The sequence below is a fragment of the Eucyclogobius newberryi genome, unplaced genomic scaffold, assembly GCF_026437365.1.
Source record: "Eucyclogobius newberryi isolate DKJ021-1_F unplaced genomic scaffold, fEucNew1.0.hap1 SCAF_1, whole genome shotgun sequence".
In the NCBI taxonomy this organism is placed as follows: domain Eukaryota; kingdom Metazoa; phylum Chordata; class Actinopteri; order Gobiiformes; family Gobiidae; genus Eucyclogobius; species Eucyclogobius newberryi.
In genome coordinates, this window is record NW_027315723.1 from 9,863,251 (window position 1) to 9,880,517 (window position 17,267).

Sequence of the window (17,267 nt, forward strand, 5' to 3'; positions counted from 1 at the left end):
ATGCATTCCAATTACTTCTGTGTTAACAATATTGACATGGAAAGGTGTACAGTAGTCTGTATATAATAAATCCATAATGAGGATTGATGGAAAATGCCAGCCTAATTTGCATTGAACTTCAAAATCCCAAAGGAGAAAACGTTGTCATTAATGCCTGTAAATAGAAAAAGGAAGCTTCTGTTGTGGTAAGATAAGCTTTCTTATCCCACTGTTAAGGGACAAATTAAGTCGAGCATTGTTTCCTCTTGTAACTATGAATGGACATATCAGGCTTAGGTGAACTCTGACCCATATTACCTCCACCTCTCTCTCCAAGCCTCCCTCTGTCTCCCCTCTCTGTGCAGTGTTTTATCAGCGAGCTACTGTCTGTTCCGTGCTGTCCAACATATGAGCTCCATTAGAGTGGGAGACCTCGTGCACTTACAGCCCTATAATCCCGTGTGTGCCGTGAGCGCGAGTCTCCACATGGCACAGTGCCCTGACAGTGGCTACATTAGCACGGCTACCGCTAATCCCTCACCCCTGCCCTCTGCCACATGTCCTTTATAACGAACACATTTTATACACTGAATAAGGCCTATTGTCAATATCAAGGCATTAGAGGCTTCTGTATTCAATATTTTTGAATACAGAAGCATCTAATGTATAAATATTTTGACTATGATCAACTACTTTATTTATTTTGGTTGAGAGTCTGCATTTTATCGATACATTTCAATTTTAACGACCATCCAAATATGTGATTAATTATTTTAAGGGCAAATGGGGTGGGCTACTACTTCAAAAATGTTCAGCAATCAATAGCAACTTCCAGTTTGCTGGCCCAATAAAGGTATATGCAAACATGGCACAAGTGCTGCTAAAAGCCTTGTATCTCCCAATCCAGTGTCCATAATAATCCCTTGACATCAAAAATAAAAATAAAAAAACGCTGAGGCCAGACAAGGATTTCCATGTAAAAGTGATTTGACTTTGTTAAATTGAAATAAAATACCCATTCCAAATTACTAATATAAATGCAAACTTAGTATAAACTACACTTCTAAATTCCATACATTGAGCTCCTTTGTTACCATTGCTTTCTGGCCTCCCAATGAGTAAATAGCAAGAACATACAGTCTGACAAGTCTGCCGCCTGTCTAAATAACAGCGTCAGATTGTTTATTGATTGCTTTCTCACTCCAGTCACAAGCCATAATGCAGAGGATATCCTGCTCTGCGGTAATGAAGGAACCAGAATGATGGAGGGCCATATAATAGACTTGTACTGGATCCAAGTGTTTTGAATAAAGGGCGTTAGCTGGGCTGCTTCCGTCTTTACTCTCACACTTCCTTTGCTGCCATTTGTAAGTATCGTGTGTGGCCCCAAACCTCGGCAAATCAAAATGGTTGTCATAAACTATAGAGCAAAATTGGGATGTCAAATTTTAGTGTTGAGAAGAAGAAACAGGACAGAAACAACTGGAATCCTTAATACATTTATTTTGATTCCTATTGTGTAAAAGCTCAGAATTTTGAAAGTACATGACCAGCTTTATGAATATAAACTCTCTGAATGATGAAGTGACGTTAATGTGAAATCAACAGCACTTTAGATTTATAGATTGAAATCACTTGATCCTGCTTTTAAAATGACCACAATTATTATTTGTAGCTCTTATGATTTATTGTGTGACCTGAATAATCACAATTATTGACATCCCAACAACAAATACAAGAGATTTGACAGACTGACATATTCTGATTAGATTGATCTAAAATGAACAATACTTTAATACATTACAAATAGGATTATTGCTTTAAATGTCACTAAGGCTGTTCTTATCACGCCAGGCTTGGGTTATTCAAAGGAGAGCAATTACCACTCAATTGTTGACAGAGATTGCAGTGACAAAAGGAGCACGAGACTCAGAAAGATATGATGGTTCTTCTAAATCTTGAGCAGAATCATAAACGCAGACACAGACAGTTGCATTTTAAGTAGCATTAGAGGACAAGGGCGTATTCAAATTATCCACCTGTATATCCATGTGAAATGAAGGAAAGTAGTGCTGCACAACATGAGAAAAATGCTAAAAACTATGATTAGTATAGCGATAATGATATGTTTGCATACTAATTGTACTTTTTGACACAATTAGTCCAGTTAAATTGGAACAAAAAATGCTCACACCTTAATTTATAGTCAACAGATGTAAAAAAAATGTAATTAAATTTGAAAAAATAAAATAATAATAATAATAATAATCAATAAACCAAGAAAAAAACAAGGCTAAATGAAAATAAAATAATTACTTATTTCTGTCAGATGGAGGACTCAGTGTTGCTGCAATACATCATTTTTCTGCATTATTGACGTAGCCAATTGTACATAATTGATATTTTTGTAATAGAGTATGCGGTCCTAACATCATGGAAATAATTCTTCTTCGTAAACGCCCACTACAAAGTGGAACACCTGGTTCAAGTGTGATACATGGCTGCCGAAGTGCCAGTAGTTGTAGTAAACGTGATGACTCTTGAGTGTGAGAGTGCGGCGCAGACTAATGTACTGTAATGGATGTGCGCTGGGACCAGACCTGTGGTAGTCCGAACAGATCGGCCTCTGTGTCTCAGCCCCTCCCCCAAACCGACGCCCGTTCAGCTCGCTCCTGGGCCCACCACATGGAGCCCAGCCCTCACCGTCGCCTCTTCCTCTCCCACATCTTTCCTGCCTCATTACCATGCGCAGCCTTTTTGGTATTCCAAAACTGTGTGCAGCTACGATTTGATTAATGGGATTTGACTTCCAGTGCCTGAAATGGGAGAAAAGGGAGTGCGGAGGAACGAGGGTGATGTGAGGGCGCGGATACCTGGCGAGTCTGGGCAGAACAGTGTCAATTAGACCCCGGAAGCTGCGTTTCCATCTAACACCTGAGAATGAGTGTCTGTGATCGCATTCTCCCACTCAGGCAGAGCAGGAGAAGAGGCAGCGGGCAAAGTGGAGCCGATGGGGGCATGCCAAACTGTCGGCGGACCAATTTGTTCCCTCTCTTCCTGGCAGACCACACCACCCACCTGCGTGACACCGAGCTCAGAGTGGATGCACAAAGCCAAATGCACAGTGCAATCAAATCTTCTGCCAAATGGGTCGACTTGAATTCAAGTCAAAACCGAGCCACCAAATGCTCTCTAAAGACTTTTCAAACTCATAAACAAGTCACATCAAGAAACCAGACCATTAGAAAAGCAATTGGACAGAGGAGGTGCGGATGATTTGCAGATGTGAAAGCCTCTGTCACCAGAAAATAGAAAATCCAGCACGGTTGCCAGTATTTGAAGTTCATCCAAGCCCTCCAATGTACCTGCAAAAACTCTCACACGTGCGACAAAAGCTGAAATTGGCCATAACACATTCGAATTAACACACTGATACCTAAACAACACTGAAAATTAGACTCCCTGCTTCTGTACTGTGCTAGGAATGACATAATATTATGCAGTTCTGCCATGAATTTGGACAAATACTGTCAGCTGCCATGTAATTGAAGTTCGACGAATAAAAAGAAGCAATTTTCCATATTGGCCTGTGAAATTATAGATGCAAAAAAAGAAAATCCCAACAAAAACGCTCGTCAGTTCAACATTTGGAGTGGAGACCGAAGCCATTATACAGCATAATTATATCCCCAAATGCCTCCTGCTCTCCAGAGGTCATGCGGTAATGAAATACTTAGCATAAGGAGTCCAAATCATATTAATGCACTCCACCATGGCTCATTATACCGGTCTGAATTCTGGCTGATAAAAAATGAATGAGGAGACGCGCTCTCATACTCCATAATTACAGAAACTATTGCCTCTTTGACTATTACTGTTTTGCTTATACAGTCACATGGAAATTAAACAGATCCACTTCACACAAACAAAGGAAAGAGGAATGACCAGTAGATTTGGCTTCAACATAATGTGCAGGCACCATTGTTTGAGACGCCACCAAGGAGGGTCATGGGAATTTGACTTGAGCAGTAGTACAAGGAAGTCAGGACTCAGAAGGTCTTTTGTTACTTTTTAAAAAATTGAGTAGTGTACAGTTTTTTTTTTGTGTAGATGTCTGGCGGCAGTGTAACACTTGGATACCAGCCGCCATAAAACAACAACAACAACAACAACAACAACAACAACAACAACAACATGTGGTTTAGTTGCGTAAAGAAGTGTACTGTGCAAAATTTGTGGAAAAGGTACTGCATTTGTGTGAAAGTACTGCATGTGTGTAACACATGTGTGTCAAAGTACTACATGTGTTGTTGAACATTTTCAATATTTGTTGAAAAATATTCAGCCTTCCCGCGCAGCCACCTATCCCACCCGTCCATGTTTTCTGCTGCGTTTTGCGGCATACCAATGACGCTCAGTAATTCACAGTTGATGCGTAGTTTGCGACTCAAATAGTTGGTTGTCCTGACAAATCGTGCTGAACGCAGACCTGAGCAGAGAGAAAGGGAGAGAGAGCCTCGGTGACCCGGCTGCACCCCCTCCTCCTTGTAGAGGAGGCATTAGTGTTAGCGGTATCATTAGCGGTAGCATCAGAAATCTACTTTTGCAAATACTGAAAAAAAAGTACGGTATGTAAAAATGTCAAAAGCAATAGCCCTCTAAGACGGTGAAAGCGATCGAGGTATAACTTGTTGAAATCGGTGAAAGTGTTGAAAACGTGTCATCCTACAATCCTAAAATACAAGAACATATAGTGTCTGCTTTATGACATCATAAGCAGACACTCAATCCATAGGTAAGTCGCACTGGATTATAAAGTGCACTGATGTTTTTTGAGAAAGTTATGTTGAGCAAGTTAAGTGCGGCTTTTAAGTGCGGCTTTTAAGTGCGGCTTTTAAGTGCGGCTTTTAAGTGCGGCTTATAGTGTGGAAAATACGGTCATATGTCATTGTGACCTTGGGCAAGGCACTACACCCACCTGGCCTATGCATGAATCACTCTATTTACATGCACGCCAGGAGAAAGGGGCATAGGCGGAGGTCCAATTCAAACAGATTTTTGAAAATGCATTTGAACCCAGAATGTATGATTGCAATCCAATCTCAAAGATCCCAATAACATGTGGAGAATCCGTGTGTAGTCGACTTCCTGCTGCATGTAACAGTGTCTGATACAGACGAGGAGAGACATTCAACTGCACGAGGTAAGAAACAGCCAGGAAAATATATGACGTGTTTGTCGTTTTAAATAGGCAAAGATGACAAACTATGGCCCCTGCGCCGCGGACTTCAGGGGATTTGATTTGGTTTGTTGTGTTCTACTAAAGTAAAATTGGCCGAAGCTTCAATGGGGCTTATCTATGTTTGCCAAAAGTATAGTAATATCTATTATAGCGTTTTAATTGCTGATTATAGCTTCAAAGTTTTGGTGCTAGTGTTAAATCACTAGGAGTCCCTAAATGTCCCTCAGCCGCCGCTCACACCCATTTGCTTCTTTGAGCTGCTGTGGACTGGGACAAGGGTGGTCTTGAGTGCGGTTGTTTAGCACTCTCGGAGTTCTCTGTGTAAACATAGTGAATGTGTTGGCCGCCACACTTTTGTCAGTCTACCCCAGGGCAGTGTAGCTAAAGAATCATACCCCTACAGAGACTGGAGACTGAATGGGCTTAATATGACTAATGTACTCAATATCACCAACAATGAATGAATTTCAATAAATCAAAACGTCCTTCCAGCCTATACTGCCATGCCACAGTAAATGCTCAGAATGTATGTCCACAAGTGTCATACCGACTGTTGCTATCCTTGGCGTTAGTGTAATTAGACCACAGCGATGCAGAGCGACTCCACGCGTGGCACCCCACAGCGCAAAAAGATTACCTTCAGCCGTGGAAGCGCGAGGGGTTTCAAAGGCAACAATTTGCTTTTGTTTATCAAATTAGGGGCCAGCTGGTGGCTTTGGCTCGGTTATGCAAGGAGCCGAGGAGCAGAAAAATTGCCTGGCAGGGAGGTACCATATGTCCCTTTCAATATTCTCCCATGGATTTGAAATGCTGAAGGAACAGGAGACGGGTAGGAGGCCAGAGCGCTGTCTGCCAGTGTCACAGTCGGCACCACTTTTCAGCCTGACCGTCAAAACCAAGTGTGACCAATCTAACTTCATGTCACCGTGAGCCAAAGGGGGCGCATTCCTCCTCCAGGGAAATGTGAGAGAACAAGTGGTTCACCAGGGCATCCTCGGAGAGCTAAGGGGGGGAGGACGAGGGGAAGGAGAGGATGAGAGAGGTTAAGATTGAACCAGAGAAGGGCATTGGCGGCATCTCAATGGACACATGGAGCAATGCAGGCGCGGAGGAGAGTAAGATGGGAAGAACGGAGGGAGAAGAGGTACAAGACGAGAGATAAGGAGTAAAAGAGGAGTGATACAAAGAGACTTAAGAGAAGCTGGGGGAAAGCATGTATACGTGCACTCATGTTTCCAGAGGTCCTTGAGGGAAGCCAAAGGATCTGAAGTTGCAACAGGTGGCGGCGAAGAAGAGATATGCAGCAGCGGGAGGAGGGAGGGAGAGGCGCTCCACGTATCCGCTGAGCCATCAGTCAGCCGGGCCTCCTCGGCACCTGTCTCCGCTGCCTTCCTGGGGCCATTTGCCCGCTGACAGGCTAATGCCGCCACGCCGCCATGGACAGACCAACACACATGATATACATGAGAGAGAGGGAGGGAAAGGTGGAGCAGCTGGCTGGAGGGGCTAAGAAGGAGAGAGCCCGAGGGCAGGAAGGCACAAGCACAGGGCAGAGAAAGTGTCATTTTATGTGGAAATGAGGGACTATTCAACCTTTTGTCAGGGGTGTTTCAGATAAAGTCCTCCAATCTTGGATAGGTCAATGTTTTTGTGTAAAGCGCTGCTGAGAAACTGCAACATTTGTAGGTCATTTTCTGAATAAAACAACCAGCAGAAAGTTCAATGCAACTAATAAATAGTTTTCACCATGACAGAATTACTCTCTTAAACTAGGTATGTCAAGATTATTAGGTTCATCCACAATTGTGATTATTCTGAACACAATATAAACAGGTAAGACTTCAAACATAAGTATTTTATCTCAATCTACAGTCCAAAAACATGCATCTAATTGTAAAATACGTACATATTTACTAAACTGACTAAATAATAAATACTTAAATACTTAAAAACTTTATTCTGTTATTCCTGAAGTATGATTTCCTAAAGCCGATCGGCAAATAGAATGTCTTTCCTAAATCTATTCTGCTACTCCAGAAGAAACTACTGTTGTCATAGAAATCCAGTCTGTATTTCTATCTCATGCTTAACCTGCCTAATCCAGTCTGTGGCTTCCTCTCGCAAACACAACAGGGAGAGCCATGGGACGGACGCAGGATCAGTCCCAGCTCAAGAGTCAATTAAACTAGAGTGAGATGGTGGTAATAAAATCAATATCAATGCTTACTGGTCATTTGTAGTTGAGAAAATCCTAGAAAAACCTAGCAGTTTAGATAAAACTGTTTGGATTATTTGTTTCACAGATGAATTGAGTTGAGCATGGGTTAATACAAAGCATTGAGTGGATGAAAAGGGCATTTAATTTCATCAGTGCTAATAGTGCCTAAAATATATTGAGCAGAAAATAATTACTTACGGATTTATTTTCTTTGATTACTTGAGATTCATTCATGCAGATAAGGCCTAAATATGAAATTAACAGAAATATGAAAAATGGAATGAAACAAACTATAAGTACTGTGCTTGCAAATGCTCAGACCTAGAATATGTGTATAAGGCTTTTTTTATAGACATTTAATCATTTAAAATAGCATTAAATAACATGGAAATTTAAAAATAACAATGCAAATAATATTCTTAACCATTAGAGACTTGTAGACCTAAACCGTCACACCCAGCGCGTGTGAATGTTGATGATCTTTTTAATAAATGTGTTTTCAGTTGACGTTAGGACTTACCCGTGCCGATGTGACCCCCGCGACCGGCCGGAGTGGTAGGAGTACCCCGAGTACGTGGACTCGGTGTCCATGGCGACGCTGTCCTGCCTGGGCATGGGCCCCAGGTGCTCAGCCCGACCGCTGGCTGACGCGCCGGGACCGTGTGCGCTGATCTTGTCCAGATTGGGGAGATCAATACTCAGGAGACACACAAAGGTGGAGAGCTGTCAGCAGTCAGGCTTGAAAGGGACGGAGGGGGCGCCCGGTGAGGAAACATCAACCTGCAGGAGGGGGCGCACGGACAAATGGAGAATTCAGCAAGAGAAACAAGCCCTGATGCACTGATACAAGTGCAAGTTAAGAAATCAATACTTTTAATTAACTGGGAATGCGTAACATATTCATTCAGATGGTCATTTTTCTATGCGCTCTGATTTCTTCTTAAAAAGTCCCTTTCTTTGGCTGCAGCTGCATTAAACCCAATCTTCACCACCAAAGTGCACAGTGACAGCTCTCTGCGACTCTCAGGAGGTTCATATTCCAGCTGAGAGTAGCAGATAAAAGACACACCAAAAAAAAAGCTGCCGTGAAACAGCAATTTGCTCTTATTCCCAAAATGGCTGACGACCGGTGTTCAGAGCGGCCTCAGGTCTGTGACACACGGCAAACAATTTAGGGCTGACACTGACGAGCTTTCAGATGACACACAGAGCGCGCCAGAGAGACATGAAAGCAGCCTGTTCACGGGAAGGCTTTAAGAAGATGGAGGCGGAGGTGGTTTGAAAGCAAGGTTTGGGGAATTTGGACTACGAAGCGATAGTTTTTATTTGAACATACATTTCGATCATATCATTTGTCTGTAATTTGAACAGAATTTAGAAAGTCACAATAATTACTATATCTTATAATTTAATAAATAAATAAAAGCTGGTACAATATTTTTTGGGACATATTTGTAGTGATATTTTGTTATTTCTATGTAATACAATAAGATTTGAGCCGTAGACAGTGGAATAAGTCATTTCTATAATCTAGAAATCTATAATCTTCTATAATTATGCTAAATCAATAATAAGTGATTCATTTGGCTTTTTGTTTATTGCAGATGCTTTTTAATGATAGTGTACATTTAGAAAAGGTTTTACTGGGATACTTCTGCGTTTGGGTTTCTGTGTCAGTGGCATTAAGTTATTTCAACATTATCGTTCATCGTGATATTTTTCTGAAGCAATTTATCGCACAAAATGTGTTATTGTGACAGCTTTAGTCACCACATCAAATCAACTTTTTAATCAATACACCTCTGAATTACTTAAGTTTGGGATTTATCTTAATATGCAGAAACTATTAAAAAAAAATATGATTGTGATTAACTATGCAACCTAAATGAAAACTAAATTACAATTTACTGCCAGTAAAATCTATTTCCAGCTCTAAACAGACTGATCTGTCTTATAAAACAGAGCTGCTTCCTTCAGCTTGTGAGATCAATACATAATAAAAGTCCTTCAGGATGCAGGGTCAGTCTTAAATAAGGCCGCATACATTCCTAAGAGCTGGTAGTGACCTTAGGCCGACTGCATTAAAGGCTACGCTATCTGATAACAGGTCTATTATCGAGGGCTTCTGGTTTTGACCAAGCCGGTGGAAAAATAATAAAGGTGGGACCATGGAGGCACAGTTTGAACGAATGAAAGAGAAATATAGGTCAGCTCTAGTGTGATTAAAGCATATATTTAGGTAAACACACCCAAAGGGACCATACCAGTTCTGTGTGGCTTGGTCATAAATGCCACTGGGGCTAAGTAATGCACCTGCACAGGCTAAGCGCTGCAAGCGGAGGGAAAACTGAAGAGCACCGGTAGTTAAAACATAACTCACAAAGTCCTAAATCCTATACTGCCTTTCAGATAACACGGCCCGAATACCAAACACGTTGGGAGACGCAGTGGAGTCTGCACGTTCTCCACCCTGTGTTAGAGTGGTTTAATTCAGTTTATCAATTTCAAGGTTTCCAACATGATGATGTGTGTCTGTGTGTGTCTGTGTGTGTGTGTTAATTTTGATTAGCTTTTACATCAGTAGATAGATAGCTAGAACGATTCAATTGCACAAAAAAACCCACATAAATAAATATAACTTATAAGTTCATATGAATAGTTATAAAGTGCTCAGGTTCAGTTCAGACACATCTGTACGTCTTATACCAGAGGGCCATTAATTTATCTAGATTTGGAGAAGAAACACCATAATTTTACAATGAAATTATCAATCCCAACTTTTCCAAACAATAAGACGAATAGAACTGTTTTAATCGACTTGCCACAGCATGACATGAAACAATTTCTGTTTTTATAGCTATTAAAAAGAACATTCTTCCTATCCACAGATCTGACCTGAAACTTGGCCTGGAGGTGGCCTGTCTCCAAGGGAGATAGAATGCCATTCTGTGGAACATTCCAGGCAAAGAAATAACATATCTATAGAGAAATGCAGGTGGTGGACCCTCCACCAAAAAGTTACACCCACTCTCAACTTAACTCAACTTAAGCCCAAAAACAGATTTCTGATTTATGGCTGCGGTCTTCCTAAAGTGGTGAGAAACCCAGCGAAGACAATCCCAGGTTTCCTGTGCTCACCCTCCTCGACTCTCCCCCAAAGCCTTTATCAGCCACAGGGAGGGAAACACAAATCACTGGCTCCAAAAATACCCCGCGTGGAGTGACCCAGTTGTGAGCAGAAGTGGGTGAGGTGTCGCCACATCTGTGTGCTGCGGATGATGTAGTCGTGTGCATGTTTGCGTGACAACTAACAAGTAGCAACTGCATTTTTGGACAGGCTCATTCTCTAAAGATCATTTTGAACGCTTGAATCATTAGCGCGGCATGGTGACAAATTCTACCTCCGACAAGTTGTGATCTGAGGGTTTTTATTACAGACTCAACTTGAAGTGGCATGTTGTACAGAAAACCACAAGATGTTCTTGTTTAAAAAGAAAAGTGTTTGGTTAGTCAGGAGTTACTGCGGGAAGGAACAATTGAAGAGAAGTTGAAATATGTTTGAATTATAACTTTGCAATATAGTAACCTATTTTCTCTAGCGTAAAAATAAAAAGAGCTATAAAGTTTCAGCCATTAAGACAAAATATGTTCCAATTTGTGTTTGTCTTTCTGAAATAATCATAAAGATCTGCCTAGAGGTGGACATGTTATCAAAATATCAATCATATTCTGAATGTTTTTTGAAGATAAGATTAAATTGAATACAAATGCTGATCAAAAATGTATGTTATAAACTTCCAAACAAGGATATAAAGTGATATTTCTTTTAGGGTAATTTTACAATATGTTATTCCTCAGTCGTCCAGGAGTAATTTTACTTAATGAAGAAATTTGAGTAAAACTAGGATAGGAAAGCGACCGGAGGAAAACAGTAAATGCAGTATTATGGGTTCTTGTCTTAACCGAGGGTGGCATATTGAACTATAAATTGCCATTTAGTTATAATTAGCTCTTAGCGTCTGTGTGAATATGTTGTAAGCTTATAGTACTTGTGTTATAATATTGGCTGTTAAGAGGCGCTTCTATCACCTGGGCTAATCCTCTTAAAGCAAAGGCACATGGCTTAATGGGTTTAAACAAGTGCACGCTCTCGGTTCAGACACAGTGCAGATGAGACGGGAGGGCAGCCAGGTTAAATGCCCATTGATTCAGTGCTATCCTTCAGAAGAACACAATTAAAAGCTCCTTACAACACACTGATTAACTAAGAAAAAGGGCAAACTCTTGAGCAGTAAAGGGCGGTTTATTTCATGTGGTTTGTGTGTTGGCACAAATTATGAGCAGTACTTTTCTGGAGAGATTTGAAACAGGAATCCCCCGTGTCAAAAAGGGAGGGGAGCCCGAGCAGCTTTTTTGCAGTAATCCAAGCCCCCTACTGTGCTGCCGGCATGTCTGTTTGTCCTGGCAAATGCTGGCAGCCCAGCGAGGGACGAGGCTGTGAAATGATACCATGGCAATACAGCATGAAGGATATCTCAGACGGCCAATTTATCCACAAATCACATATTACACTTGATAAAAAAAATTGTGTTGTTTTGTCGAAGAAAGAGCAAACGCAATAACGTTTTGAGCGTGGAGCGACGCACAACAAGCATTTCTGTATCCCGAAACAAACACGCACAAGCTAACAGGTGTGACAACTACAGTGTGCTCGCTGTAGCCAAGCAAAGAGTAAACATCCGACAAGCTGGGAAGGCAAATATCCCTCCAGAGAACTGCTTTCATCTTTGACTACAAGTTAGAGCTGCAGGGAACATGTCAGGATCACACACAAAGCTGCTAATCAACATAGTTAGTAACAGAAGAAATGTTAATTGTTAGTCTATAGGAAAACTAACTCATCCAATATATTCATATGTATTCCTAATTGTATTCATATTATCTATAAACTTATCTGTTAATAAACTAAACATTGACTAATACTACTATTATTTGCTGCAAAAACGGTCATTTTCAGCATGAAATAATAGTACTTTATTTATGTTAAAATATGCTTTTGTACAAGCTCTGAGATCCTGAAACTGTTCAGAAAATGTCAGATTTAGTCCTGTTGTGATTCTTGCTCAAATTAGTTTTAATACTATTTCTAGTATCAATCTAGTATCTGATTTTCACTATTTGCTAATGGTTAATACTAAAATAAATGTAATAAATAAATTGCACTATATTTCAGGAACTTCTCAAAGGCAAAAAAAACTGTAAGCACGAAAACTCCATTCTGGCATTCCTTGAGCAGCAAATTAAACATCTAATGAACCAAATGAGATGTTGTGTTATGTTTTCATTTGGAAGCTCCTTTCAGGCCAGCCGATCATCCGGTCTTTCTTTCAGCCAGTACAAGAGGGAAGCAGCATGTAGTCCTTTTATTCTCGTGATTTAATCCTGGTGCCTTTGTGGATACTCTTTGATTGGCCCTCCTTTGAAAGGCACTTCCCTCTGTAGGAGACACACATAAGTGGTCAAAGAGCTTTGTGGTGAATCTGACACAAAACTACTCTCCCTGATCGGAGTCACTCGGGCTGGTTTTGTCTGGAGCACGTGGCATGGGAGCAATGCCAATTTGAGCAAAGAGGCTATTTTCAGACCTTCAACTTTCACACTTAAGTGCAAAGTTAAGTATATGACCTATGAGGGACATTCATGAGTGCAGATCAATCATTTTCTAACATCCATTACATTTCAATGTACATAAAACAAGGGAAAGCCCAGACAAAGATCTCAAAGGCGGTAAAAAACCCTGTATAATGCAAAATAGTATTTCTAGTATTTTTAATTGAGTGCCTTTAAACACTGACCTGTGCAAACCTTTACTGATAAATCTATTACAAATCTTGGGTACCACTTTCTCCTTTTCCCACCAGCGTACCAGTTTGAGAACCATCAACAAATCAATTTTATTAATATATATTTAAAACATTTGACCTGGCTGTATTTGAGTTTAAATATTCAGATTCAGACAACTTCAATAATCCCACCAGGGGCAATTAAATCAGGTTTAAAAAAAAATCACATAGTATCTCAGACTGAAATCAAACCATGTTTTCCCCTGCAGCTCTCGTCTCACAGATGCAAGCTCCCTGGTACGTAACCATGACACCCTGGCTGCGCTGCCTCTATTACACACATCATAACACTTCATAATCAGAGACACGCCGCTGTCCATGTAAAATCATAATGAGTTACTTAGGTGAGGGAGAGCGGAGGAGCACCAATCACAAGACACGCTGGGACAAGCAAGGAACAGAGGTGACCTGAGTCTGCCCCGGTCACATGCCACGTCCCTGTCTATGGCCGACAGAATGAGGGTCATTAGCTGTGTGGAATTCAATCAGCATTCTCCAGTGTCAGTGAACTTAGCACCTCGCACACAGGCGCAAACTTTTGGCACAGAACAAGAGCAGTGCATCTGGAGTCCGCATTAGGATGTGGTGTTGATTGCATTTATCACCACGTTGTTGATAGCCACGTCTCAGTATTTATATTAGACGTCTGCGCTTGGGCTGCAACATTCATTACGATTTAATAGAAATTGCAACATGGATGGTCGCACTTACCAAATATTTCGGTAGTGTAATATTCTCCAGAAAACAGCAAAATGTTCAGTCTCCAAGATATATCGCGATCAAATAAAATTGCAATTTTAATGGTGGCAACTAACAAATTGCAAATGCAGCAATTATTCAAGTGAAATTATATTCTTTGCAAACCCCAAAATGCCTAGCTTTATTGCGGTGTGTATAAAGCCTGCAAAAACAGAATGTGAACTCTGAATTGAATTGTAGGATTAAAACATAAATCAAAATCTCATCATAATCTTAATATAATCAGAAATATCGCAATTACAAAATTGTTCAGCGCTAGTCACAATATATTAAAAAGTGTAAACAACCCTGCTGTTTGGACCTAGTAAATCAATAACTCATTACATAAACAGTTAATATCTTGGCTCGTATCGTCGTAATGTTTAAAATGTCCTCTTTGAACTGTCTCTTCTTATTAAAACATAAAAATCACAATACTTTTTTCTAAATTGTTCAGTAGATCCGTAGTCTTATAGTCAATTAATCAGTCGATGGTATCTTAGTCAACTACACTTTTAATTAGGATTATAAGGATCTATATGCACAGCAGAAGGGAGAATGCATGGAGAAAGTTAGCTGGAGTTTTGGAAGTGACAGGATAGTTTACGCTGGGTTTTCACTAATGACGAGACTGTTTACTGGTGACATTTTGAGAACTTTTGCCAATGTCACACTACAAACAAAGTTATGCACAGGGCAAGTTTTTAGTCAACTAATCATTTCTTTAGTCGACTACAGCCCTGTAACTGTTCAGCCCTGTCTGAGCATAATAAATAGCTTCAAACCTGTTGCAGCCAAATTTACCTATTGCATTTTGTAGTGGTGTTGCTAGGAAACAGCAGAAAGCACATTCACAATTCTCAGAGGAACATCGCTCTGTTTTGACATTCAAGTGGCTATTAAATAATAATAACACAGTACAAGCTAGTTTTAGGTTCTCGAATTGCTTCCATTTTACACATTACGTTGCCTACTCAGGTAGCTTACCTGGTTATAGTAGGCTTATACTTTCGCTTTCACGTTTAAAGGAAAGAAATCAAACTCAGATCTATGGTTTCTGATCTTCAAACTGCTGCTGAAACAGCCTAAGTTCTAACTTAAGTACAGCCCTGAGCAAAACAAAACAGGGAGAACTGGGGGAGATCTGATCTTTGTGTTTATGACTTCACCATGGAAACAAAAGTCCGGCACTGAAATGTTGGGGTGGGTGTAAAAGTAAAACACTATGCCCTTAATATAATGGTATGTGACAAGAATTAGTAGCTCAATGTGTAGCCTCACAAGTGATCTTTCAAATGATTCATGCTTCCGAATCACAAACTCAATCAGGACTTCCAAATATACAGTCTATACTTTAAAACTGCCACGGCATGCGAGCTGTCAATCTTCTCCCATCACAAAGAAATTTGACAGGTGTTGTTGTCAGTGAATACACGGTGCTGTCAGATAAGTCTGCCTGCTCTGTGCACATACAGGAGGAGATCAAACCTGCTCACAGCAGCTCTGTCACAACCGTTAGCCTGTCTCCAAACATAAAAGTCACAATGATAATGAGGGTGCTCCTGAATAATTTAGAGTGAGGAAGCAACTGTAATGTTGCTGCGCCTGACTATGTCAACACAGTTTACTGTTCATTCTGGCATGTCAGATAGAGAGTGAACATGAGTTTTAAGTTTATCCTCCTGGAAATCTTACATTTTTAAAAGATGAATAGGTTATATCTACACACAATTCCAAACAAGTGTATTTAGGTATGGTCATATGAGATTAAAAAGCAGATATGAATTAGAGTAAGTGGGGAATGGGCTATACATTCACTTGTCTTTATGGGCAATATTAAATATGACAGTCAGTCAGATGTAGGAGAAATAACTACAAGCTTGTTAGGACTGTCATTCATGTTAATCCATCCCCTGTGTCCAACAGGCTAAGCTACCGCAGCAGTGCAACTGTATCTCATAAATGCGACATTGTAAAGGGGAGACACAGACTGTCCCTCACTTGAACACTATTATCCTTATTGGACCCGATAATAAGTGACGTGGAGCGGACCCGCCGGAGAGGCGCGCAGCTCCTACCTGTGACACGCAGACAAGCGCGCGCGCACGCAGGAAACTCCCCGGTTTCCTCGTGGCCTCAAAGGTGCACGTCTCGACTCTTTCCACAAATCAGCGTTTCAGAGCTCGCACAACTTTTCTGTGAGATCATCGGTGGTGTCCACAGCCTCCTCCGCGGTCAGACGGGCTCCGGGGCCGGGATCGCGTGTGCTCCGCCGCGGCAGCTCACAGATGACAGGCGGCGGAGAGCAGCAGCCGGCCACTGCAGCTCCACTCAACCGTGCGAAACATAGTTGACTTTCCCCCCCTGACCCAACGCAATGGCTGCGAAGAGCTTGTTGAGCAGACGGTTAAGTTAACGAACAATAGAAAAGCCGCAGTTTGCGCCTGAACTTCACCAAACCCGCTTTACGCATCCGCCTGACCGCAGTTTTCAGACAGATGAAGTTGAAGCGTCTGACACAGGTAGGAAACAGCCAGGGCGTGTTCTCACTCCTTTACCATTTGTCAGACATTGAACCGCAGCAGCCTTTGTTCCGCGGTGAAACAAAAACAAAAACAGGTAGACGCACGGTAACGCTCATCTATGTCAGCCAAGGGACGCAGGCAGGACGCGACAGCCGGAACCCGCGAGCTACACATCTGCAGAACAGCACAAGACCCGCGGACGCTCCTGGTTATTAAACCCGGACTCACCCTTTGTCGGCGGCGATATCATCCACGCGGTCATTTATCCGAGCGTTATGAAACAGTCGCCCCGCAGCTCACGGTAGATTACAGTAGGAACCAGCCCCTAGGAACCGTAGGAATCACCCTGGCAGAGGAATTTCACAGGGGGCAGTGCTTCGTGTGCAGGGGCTGCAGTGTACGGACCCGCCGGTAGGGGGAGTCTGAAAATAAATGAGCACACACAATTGGCATGGAATACTGCATAACGAGTACATGGAATATACCGGTTTAATACAGTGGGATGTAGTATGATCTAAGTATATTATAAGTAGAAAAAGGTTCAGTTGTGGTCATCTGGACTCAGTTTAGAAAAAGCGAGACGTTTCGACTCTCATCCAAGAGTCATTGTCAAGTGGATGAGGGTCGAAACGTCTAGCTTCTAAACATAGTCCAGATGACCA

General features: G+C 41.4%; 1 protein-coding gene across 2 annotated transcripts in view; it reads right to left on the reverse strand.

Moving 5' to 3' along the window:
• The window catches only part of LOC140376589 (vang-like protein 1), a 45,258-nt gene extending 28,273 nt beyond the window's left edge, over nt 1-16,985 (reverse strand). For both annotated transcript variants that reach the window (XM_072462149.1, XM_072462106.1), the window contains exons 1-2: nt 16,834-16,985; nt 7,960-8,219 (exon numbers count right to left, since the gene is read on the reverse strand). In XM_072462149.1, the coding sequence (XP_072318250.1) occupies nt 7,960-8,054 (95 nt within the window). In that variant the 5' untranslated portion in view covers nt 8,055-8,219; nt 16,834-16,985. The remainder of the gene's footprint in view (nt 1-7,959; nt 8,220-16,833) is intronic.
• Nucleotides 16,986-17,267: the final 282 nt, after the last annotated feature.